This window comes from Anguilla rostrata, chromosome 4, assembly GCF_018555375.3.
Source record: "Anguilla rostrata isolate EN2019 chromosome 4, ASM1855537v3, whole genome shotgun sequence".
Lineage (NCBI taxonomy): Eukaryota > Metazoa > Chordata > Actinopteri > Anguilliformes > Anguillidae > Anguilla > Anguilla rostrata.
In genome coordinates, this window is record NC_057936.1 from 67,579,666 (window position 1) to 67,590,271 (window position 10,606).

Below are 10,606 nucleotides of genomic sequence, written 5' to 3' on the forward strand. Positions count from 1 at the left end.
GACTCTACAAAATATAACTATAATAAATAGTCGCCATCACCTTTGATGATGGAGAAGGGTTGTATGTGAGCAGGAAGTGCAGGTGAGCGTTGTATATGTGAGCAGGAAGTGCAGGTGAGGGTTGTATATGTGAGCAGGAAGTGCAGGTGAGCGTTGTATATGTGAGCAGGAAGTGCAGGTGAGGGTTGTATATGTGAGCAGGCCGTACAGGTGAGGGTTGTATATGTGAGCAGGAAGTGCAGGTGAGGGTTGTATATGTGAGCAGGAAGTGCAGGTGAGGGTTGTATATGTGAGCAGGAAGTGCAGGTGAGGGTTGTATATGTGAGCAGGAAGTGCAGGTGAGGGTTGTATGTGAGCAGGAAGTGCAGGTGAGGGTTGTATATGTGAGCAGGAAGTGCAGGTGAGGGTTGTATATGTGAGCAGAAAGTGCATGTCAGGGTTGTATATGTGAGCAGGAAGTGCAGGTGAGGATTGTATATGTGAGCAGGAAGTGCAGGTGAGGGTTGTATATGTGAGCAGGAAGTGCAGGTGTGGACTTCACTTTAACACTTCGGCCAGAACCCAGGACCAGGCATTAGACTGAAGACTTTAAAAAGGCAGTGTGTTTCTGAGCATAGTGAATAACTGCTCAGTTGTGGGGAAACTGCAGTTGGCAGCATGAAAATGTGTGCTGGTCCTGTTGCTTCCATTGGTGACTGTGTTGTTTGCAGGTGATGTTCAGACGCTCACCTAAAGCAGATAAGCTGTCCTAATTCTCTTCACGCCTTGTTCTTTCCTTTCCTCCACTCACATCCTCCACATACTTCTGGTTTGAGACGAGTGGTAGTGGGGAGTAAAAGTAATGGGACACACCAAGGGAGGAACTAAGTCCTTCCTGCTAACCCAGTCACCCACCAAGAAAATAAAAAATGGGAAACTTCATCAGTTGATTTCCTACTCAACAAGCTCTTTAGATTTCATTCCTGTATCGCACTTTCTCTCAAACAGTTTCCCAAATTTTATGTATTCCTCCCATATTATCCACACAATATCAACACGTAGTCACTGTAACAAGTTCCTGAAAAATAGTCACGTCTACCCTTGCTGATTTTTCAATGGTTGTTACTATGTAGCAACTTTCTTTTCCGGGTTTTCAAATCTCTTTCTAACTTGAAAACAATTTACATGACGTTAAGACAGGCAGATACGACAACCAATGATACAACTATGTGTTATAAACGTCATATCATTATGTACACGTCTTCCACTAGATGGTCCAGTAAATTCGGTGGAAAGTGCCGTCGTTTGCAGCGAAAACGCATAGCAAGTTAGTGAGCATCAGACGTCCCTCCCAATCAGTTCTCGAGTTTGGGGAAGCGATGTGCTAGCAACGGAGCTAAACATGTACATGTAGCTAGCGTGTTAGACCACAAAATAAAGCCAGAACTTCGATAGCCGTCACTTAGCTACACACACGTTAGTACTGTGTATATATCTAGGTAGCTATATTTTTATTAATTCCACATTTAAGTTCGTACCCTGGCCGTAAAATGCTTTCCCTGGCCACCAGAATGATGCGGAGCGGTGTGATTTTGGCCCTGGTGCTGGTCGCCTTGTGTTCGGACGGAGCTGCGGGCATCCAAGAGGAGCGGAAGCCGGAACCCGAACAGCCGCCGCAAGAGGTATATATCTCCCGTTGGCTTGCAACGATGGAGCTGACATGTTATCTTGCTGGTAGCTAGCCGATCAGTAACCTGCTATCGATATTCAGACATAAAACTCCGATTATGGAAAAACCGGGTCATGACAAATTTTACGGCGTATCCTGTTACCAGTGCATTAATTAGTTAGGCTACCAGTGCATTAATTAGTTAGGCTAGTTGTGGGCAGCCGGTCGTATCAGATTCACCGTCGCTTCGTCCGTTTTACCGTTTAGCTGATGTTAGTCTAGCTCAGGCTGTCAGCTGCTCTTGCGAGCACATCACCCAAGGGAAACTCAGAAAATGCAAACATTATATCACTAATAGACCAGTAAACACTAGAGCTGGCATTAATACCCGCCTAACTGCCGAAACTGTTTTGTAAAAACAGGGAAAAGTTTTTATGAAGACGCAAAGTTCGCATCCGTTTTTGTTCAAATCGGCCCTTTGTCGGACATCGTGGTTTTATTAACATTCTTTCTGGATTATGTGCAGTTTACTCTCTAGTGTGAAATAAATCAAGTATAGAGAACTACGAGTTTTACATTTCTGCCATTGTTTCTACAAAACTGCTCACGTGTCTGTTTAAGACACACAGTTGGTGAAATGAGTCTGAACATCATTAAATTAAGCACTGTTTTGCAGTGTTTATGAAGTTACAGAATCCTCCTTTAACTGTTTTTAGTAATGTTCGGACACCTACAATATACAGTCCAGCATTTCCTTACAAATTGAAAGATGCCTGGAAGATAAGGTGAAATGCACTGAACACCCAGAATGAACTAGGTGAGAGCTTCCGTATGAGCCGTTTCAGACCACTGTTAGATACGCGAAGTGAATTAAAACAGTGCTTCTATTGATGTGCCCTGATGCACCTGTGAAGTGTACTTCCTTTTAAAACTACGAGAGAACCAGACACACGACCAGGCCTTTGTGAACCCACTACCAAAGGTTGCAACAAGACAAACCTGTTTTTTTAACCACCATTCCAGGAAATAGCAGTTCAGTATGTTAGATTTTTGCTGCTTTGTGATATTTTTAATCATGCTATGCTATGGCCCTGTCTGATTTTGGGGTGTCGAGAGTAGGTATGTATATTGTTAGGATTTTATCAATGCCAATATGGCTTATCGATACCGATACTTATTGATATCGGTACTACTCTCCATAATTTGGTGCAAAAAACGAGTCATGCTGTGAAAACACTTGGAAGTTATTTTATTATTATTTTTGGCTGAACATAACTATGGTTCTTGAGCTTCTCACAAGCAAAGGGGGAGGTAACCAGCGTTCAGGGCCATGGTCATCTTCCTACAGTTTAAAAAATATTAACAACCTGAAGTAATACAAAATGAGTTCTGTGGTTTTGAGGACAAGGTTGAACCAGCTCATACTAAGTTCAGACTTAGATTAGTTCAGTGTTTCCCTACATTCAGGCACAGCTGCTGAATTTTCTGCTGTTAGAATTTTTTTAAGCTACGCTTTGAGGCAAGTGGGTCATTTGGCTCAGAATATTTTTGTCGAAACAAGTGAATCGGGTGAGGGGGGAAAAACCTTGGAGAAACACTGTAGTTTCTAAAATATTTATGATAGATAGCTAACATTAGCTAACAAACTACTTGATATTGCCTATCCAGCATACCTAAACGAACTAGACTCTGTATTGAAGGACTCTTAAGTTTTACACTACTCTCCTGCGTCATTCTTGGTCTAGAGACGGTGAATGTGTTGGGCTTGGGTGTTCGGCTTCAGCTGCTATCCCCTGCAGATGCGGTGGCTGTTTTTCGGCTGACGTTATGTATAGGATTAGGAGTACAATAAAACGTGTTTAAACTAATGAAACTAAACTGATGGTGTTATTTACTTAAGTTAATAACTATGGACTTATCCGATGATGAGCGTTTCCACGGCGAGGTTGAGGCAGTTATTTGGTAAGGAGCCGCAGTGCTGCTCTGGATTTGCGGAGTGATTTTGGGGGGGCGCTGATGTGTGTCCCCTCCCCAGAAAGCCCCCTCGGTGCACCCCATTGGGCCAGTGCAGAGTGAGGGGGACCCCGGTAACGGGAACCTGGGGTTCATCCACGGCTTCCTGGCTGCCATCTCCGTCATCATTGTGTCTGAGCTGGGTGACAAGACCTTCTTCATCGCTGCCATAATGGCTATGCGCTACAACCGGCTGACTGTGCTGGCGGGCGCCATGTTGGCTCTCGGGGTCATGACCTGTCTGTCCGGTGAGTATGTCCCGCCCACTGCTGCATCAGCACGCTCCATCATGAATATTCATTAAGATACTGATCAAGAGCGCAGGCTGGGCCCTATAGAGGCTCATGCCTCTCATTCACCAGAGCAGTTAGGGGTTAGGTGTCTTGCTCAGGGACACTTCAGCACGCCCAGGGCGGGGATTGAACCGGCAACCCTCCGACTGCCAGACAACCGCTCTTACCTCCTGAGCTATGTCGTCCTATAGAGCGGCTCAGTCAGTAAAGACTCACACCATGAGCGCAGTCTGGGCCCTATAGAGCGGCTCAGTCAGTAAAGACTCACACCATGAGCGCAGTCTGGGCCCTATAGAGCGGCTCAGTCAGTAAAGACTCTCACCATGAGCGCAGTCTGGGCCCTATAGAGCGGCTCAGTCAGTAAAGACCACTGGAGCGCAGGCTGGGCCCTATAGAGCGGCTCAGTCAGTAAAGACTCCACCATGAGCGCAGTCTGGGCCCTAGAGCAGCTCATAGTAAGACACACTGATGCAGCTGGGCCATAGGCGGCTCAGTCAGGAAAGACTCTCACCACGAGCGCAGGCTGGGCCCTATAGAGCGGCTCCAGTACACTGTAGATATGTTTAATTATGTACACACAGCTTGCACAATGATTGGTTCAGCACACTGCACTGTGTTAAAGCACACATTTCCTGGTTGTTTTGTGTTGTCAGTCCTGTTTGGCTACGCCACCACCATCATCCCGCGAATCTACACCTACTACGTTTCCACGGCGCTGTTCGCCATCTTCGGCGTGCGCATGCTGAGGGAGGGGCTGCGCATGAGTCCGGACGAGGGCCAGGAGGAGCTGGAGGAGGTGCAGGCCGAGATCAAGAAAAAGGACGAGGAGGTGGGACACCTGTGCACACACACACACAGTCGTATACACACGCACACACACGCACGCTCGTATACACACACGCACACAAGCGCACACACACTCGCATGCACGCGCACACTCACGCACGCTTGTATACACACACACACACGCATGCACGCGCGCACACACACACATGCATACATAGATAAACACACTCTCACTCGTGTACGTGCATATACAGACAGGTGACAAATTAAAGGGGAAAAACCTGAATAAATGAGTGGAGAAGCATAACGAATGCAGATGCGTTCATACAGGTATACTGCTTGATACAATTACAAACATGTGCACACACACATGCGCGCTCACTCACTCATGCACGGTACTCACATAAGCAGTGTCATATCTCTCTGCTGCTCTGATTGGCTTGTTTGGTGTCCCTGCTCCTCTGATTGGCTGCAGCTCCAGAGGGCGAAGCTTTTGAATGGAGCGGCCGATGTGGAAGCGGGGTCAGGCACCATGGCGCCTCAGAGGAAGTGGCAGGGCTTTATCTCTCCGATCTTCATCCAGGCGCTCTCCCTTACCTTCCTCGCTGAGTGGGGAGACCGCTCCCAGCTCACCACCATCGTCCTGGCCGCCAGAGAGGTCAGAGTTGCACTGGCTTCTTACAGCTGATTAACTGAGCCACAGTGGCCGCCTGTGTCTGATTAACTGAGCTGTAATGGCTGCCTGTGTCCGATTAACTGAGCCCCAGTGGCTGCCTTTGTAATCAGCTGAGCAATGATAGCTGCATGTTGGTGGTTAAATGCACATGTGGTCTGTCTGAACCATGTCAGTTTCTGAATAACATCTGCTACAAGGTAATATTGACAGTATCACTTATGGTGAATGTGTCTCTGGGTGTGTCTCTCAGGACCCATTTGGAGTGGCAGTGGGCGGGACTCTCGGACACTGCCTGTGTACAGGGCTAGCTGTGATTGGTGGAAGAATGATCGCTCAGAAAATATCAGTCAGAACAGGTAAATATCCCCCTTTTTTCTCCCATGAGTACCGGGACCTGGTCATAGTTTTTGTGAGCATACAGTGGGTGTGCTGAAATGTGTGAAGGGCCCCTTTCTAGTCAGAAATGCTTCTCCATGCTCACTCAGTGAAGGGACCTGTTCATATGGGCTGTGGCTATGGAACAGGGCCTGTGTGTGCCATCTAGTGCAGTGTTGATGTTCAGGTGTTATAGTGTGTGTGTGGCATAGTGTACATGTAGTGTGTAGTCTAGAGTGTAGTGCAAATGTAATGTGTGTCGTGTACTATATAATTTTGTGCATAATGTACTGTAATATAGTGTGGTATATAATGTAGTGTATAGTGTACCATAGTGTATAATGTCCTGTAGTTCTCATCTTTGTTGTTCTTTTATCTGCAGTTACGATCATTGGGGGCGTGGTCTTCCTGGCCTTTGCCTTCTCAGCCTTGTTCATCAAGCCAGATGCTGGGTTCTGATTGGACCAGAGGGATTCATTTTGTAAATATCTGTACTATTCAATGGTTTTATTATAGGGGCTGTACTCTCAGGCTTTGTGTGTGAGTGCGTGAGTGTGTGTGCGCGCGAGTGTGTGTTTGCTGCCTTTGTGATCTTGATATGGTAGCAGACTCGATTTAAATTTCTCAACGTGGTGACTGTTCTCAGGTCAGTGCTGAGAATGGCCCAACTCCTCTCCCTGCAGTAAAGCCGTTCTCAGATCAGTTTGTTCATCCACAGGATATCTCTGCCCAACAGCGATAGTGAAACTGGGTTAAAAAAGATTGGCAGTTCCACTTCCAGGTACTGAACAGGAATTCAGCTAGCCCTGTGATTTAAAGTTAGCTGCATTCTGGTTTGGTACTAAAGTGGAGGTCACGCCAGTCTGTCTGTCCATCTGTCCACTCCCAGTTTCCTAACCTCCCCCACACGTTTCCCCAGCATTAAATCAGTGTGTATTTATTTAACAACATTAGCTCAGAGATGACTATTTTTGTTAGCTTAAGATTGTTTTTATTTCTTAGATCAAGTACTGTACATGTCAGGGCTGAGTGGTGTTGCTGGACCCAAGGAGAATACATCGTCAATATTTGACGGGGAGCGTTGTGATAGTAACAGGAAACCTCGTGTACAACCTCACTGTAAACCCTGATTAAATGTAAATATTCAATAAAAACCGGTTCCATTCTCTTGTGTCTATCACGCTGTCATTGAAACACAAGGCTCTGATTGGCCAACTGCTGAGTGGGTCTTCTTTGGTGCTAATTCAAATGGGTTAGCGTAGCAGGGCTGCCCCTTACCAAAACCACACACTTGCTCAATTTACAAGTATGCTGAACTAAATACCAGATAATAGACTCGGGGCACTTACTTTCCAGAAGTAAACTTTGATCACTGTTTGAAATTCATATTTAAACTCTTTTTTGAAAACTGGATCCCAGATCATTTTATTTTAGTTTACAGAAGTTCAGTTTATTTTAAGTATTATTTAAATATAACCAATGTACTGACAGTATACTCAGCCATGTTCAACTACAATTAAAAATACATTATTTTAGAATTGCAGTGATGTGTATGGGGGGGGTGTTATACTGTAGTAATATGTACTGTTTACTGCTTCTAGCCTTGAACTAGAAAACTATAGTAAGCTGGAGGAACATGAAGCATCAGACTACGTCTTTTCGGCAGTAAGCACAGCTGCCAGGCAGGAGACACTCTGTAATCTGAGCGTTTCCAGACAAATTGGGCCAATAAAGGTATATTTCGCTTTTGATCTGGCACACACTCATAACACTTTATCTGAAGCACTACAAGGTCACAGTCTCTGAGGTGTCAGAACAGTAGATAAACGGGTTAAACTTCATCTCCACCTGACCTGAGTTCTGCCTCAAAATGGCAGTGTGCATCACCCAAGTGGGTGAGATTCTCAACTCCACAACTGGGGACAAATGAATCACGCACACAGCGGATCACAGGACCAGATCACACACAGTGGATCACACACAGCGGATCACAGGACCGGATCTCACACACAGCGGATCACAGGACCAGATCACACACACAGTGGATCACATGCACACCGGATCACAGGACCCGATCACACACACAGCGGGTCACACACACAGTGGATCACAGGACCGGATCACACACACACAGCGGATCACAGGACCGGACCACACACACACACATCTGTTTTTACCTTGTGACAAACAGATCACACACGTTGGTCTGTTTTTTGCCATACATTTATTTTCAAAACTGAATAGGGAGCAGAAGACTGGGCCTCTGCATTAAAAGAGTCCATTATGTGTTTGTTAATGTAAGCAAAGCTCTGCTGATGAACGGCTTCTTTGGTACTCGAGTGATAATCTACAGGCCCACCCCAGCCTCCATAACCGTGGAGCTGCTTCTGATCGTTAGGGTCTGAATCTGGCACATTCCACGGGCACTCTGATAAGCTCTCAAACAAGTGCAAAAGCAGCAGACTCATCAGCCAAGCACAGAACAGCATACACAGATTAAATGATACAGGAATAACACATAAACGTTCAAACTTCTAGTGCGTACATCAGAACTACAGAACACAGAATGATTTCCCTCTGTTCCCCACAATCCTCCAGCTCTCCTGACTCATCGCTTTTTTCCCCTCTTCAGTTTTAACTCTTTGGATTAAAATATTTACGCGATTATTTTGCATGATAGCCTGCAGTTAGGCTGTCCAGTGAGAGGAGATTCTGTAGAACTGCTAAGTCAGCAAACCGTTCTAGAAAATGCTATACGTGTAGGAGCGGTGGACAGTGCTGAGGGGAGAGAAAGGCCATGTTAAAACCCTGTCCCCAGCCCGGCCCCACCCCCCAGCCTGGCCCAGTCCCAGCCCCAGCCCTGTCCCATGGCCCCACCCCCCAGTCTGGCCCAGCCCCAACCCCGCCCCATGGCCCCACCCCGGCCCCACCCCCTACCTGCAGTGACAGTGAAGGTTAGAAACTGAGGACTCAAGTGGATCCCAGAGGAACACGCCCAGCCCCCCCCATCCCCCGCACGGTGTCACAGTTTGCTTAATCAGCCCATCCTCCCTCCATCACAAGAGCATTTATCCTCACCAGCTTAAAAATCGATCTGGCCTGGACATAAGAAAATAGAATAAATTGTATACGCATTTGGGAGAGTGTAAACTCACACAAAAAGCTATAAATAAAAGTCCTCATGGTTATGGACGTGTACTGTGGGAAACCATTGGGGTCATACAAACGCATATTCACTTTCTGTGGTTTTTAGGAGGTTGCAGGTTTAGTGCACATTCTGAACTGGCTCAGGCAGCATTGGTTGCAATGAAGAATATTTTAGACGTTTCTGAGGCCCTTCCAGCTTTGCAGTGGTGAGCATACAGGCTCTGAGGGCTTCTGGTCGAGAGAGAAGACTTCAGGTAACTTCAAAACAGTTAAAGAGCATTACACATCCACATCTGGGTATATTACCGGATTGAACATTTATAAGAATAATAATCTTATTTTTGGTTAGAACTATTTCCTATAGCCCTCAACTGAGGAACTATCCACAGAAACGGATATTTGTGTTTCTGAATAAATGCTATAAAATGAATGTGTTCATATGTATATCCTCTGGGAACATAACCTCTCTGTGCAATCGGTTTGGGAGCTGCTTTAAGAGGATGTTCTTGCTTTAGACCACAAACCCCTGAACCATCAGGTCATGAGAAACCATGTAAATATACAAAATACCCACCATTACACGCAAACTGTGGGGGAAATGAAAACTTACAATAATAGTGATGTTTCCAAAACCTTTTTCCAAACTATATGAACTGTCGCTTTAAGCGGATTCAGGGGAGGCAGTTAGAGCAAACCAATCTCTTGCTCATATGGCAAAAGGAAACATTAACTCCAATTAGGAAAGAAAAAAAAGACAAAGCAAAAGGTTACCATAGCTACATGTCCAGTGAGCTGTGATCTTTTAATAAAATGTTTCATAGGAAGGATTCATATCTGACCATACTTTTACATATTATCCGATTTGCTGGGGCAACACAAACAACTATTTACACTGGAATTACACTGAAGAGGGTGATGACATCATTCCCAGAACAGGTCTGAAGGTGAAGAGCCATTGGCTCAGAGCCAAACACGTCTTCACCAGACTGCATCTGATTGGCGCCTGTCACTGCTACTTCTGTGTGTGCACGCGTGTGCATGTGTACGTGTGCGCGCGTGTGTGTATGTATGTGTGTGTGTGTGTGTGTGTGCACGGGTATGCGTGTGTGTGCGTGCGCGTGTGTATGCGTGCATGTACGTGTGTGTATGTGTGTGCGCGCGTATGTACATGTTTGTGCGTGTGTGTGTGTGCATGTGCATAACACTCTTCTGCACTCATTGGGGGCACTGGTCTGTACGAGTGTCACATTCCTTATTGGGGGGTAAAGGAGGTGCCCTGAGGGGGGTGACTGGCAGGTTCGGTGCCTAGGGTCGGACCAAGGCTAAGTGGCTCAGTGTGGTACTGTGGGGAGCAGCAGACCAGCCCACAGTCCCTGAGCGAGTTCCAGAAATAACTGGCCCATTCAAAAGCGCACCCTACACCCGAACTGGGCCATTCACAAGGAAACCCTAACATCACGAACTGGGCCCCATTCACAAAGGCCGCACCCTAACCAATCACAGAACTGGGCCCCATTCACAAAGGCCGCACCCTAACCAATCACAGAACTGGGCCCCATTCACAAAGGCTGCACCCTAACCAATCACAGAACTGGGCCCCATTCACAAAGGCTGCACCCTAACCAATCACACCGCTGCACCATGCCAATGCACTTACAGACCAATCAT

The 10,606-nt window shown here is 46.3% G+C and overlaps 1 protein-coding gene across 2 annotated transcripts; it reads left to right on the plus strand.

Annotated features, from left to right (window-relative positions):
- Positions 1-1,291: 1,291 nt before the first annotated feature.
- On the plus strand, positions 1,292-6,957 carry tmem165 (transmembrane protein 165). Of its 2 annotated transcripts, XM_064333977.1 has the most exons (7): positions 1,292-1,661; positions 3,684-3,909; positions 4,608-4,783; positions 5,216-5,398; positions 5,667-5,772; positions 6,174-6,272; positions 6,794-6,957. In XM_064333977.1, the coding sequence occupies exons 1-6, from the start codon at positions 1,530-1,532 to the stop codon at positions 6,248-6,250; spliced, it is 900 nt and encodes a 299-aa protein (XP_064190047.1). In that variant the 5' UTR covers positions 1,292-1,529; the 3' UTR covers positions 6,251-6,272; positions 6,794-6,957. The 2 variants fall into 2 exon arrangements, with proteins under 2 accessions (XP_064190047.1, XP_064190045.1); XM_064333975.1 differs by having other exon boundaries at positions 1,294-1,661; positions 6,174-6,957.
- Positions 6,958-10,606: the final 3,649 nt, after the last annotated feature.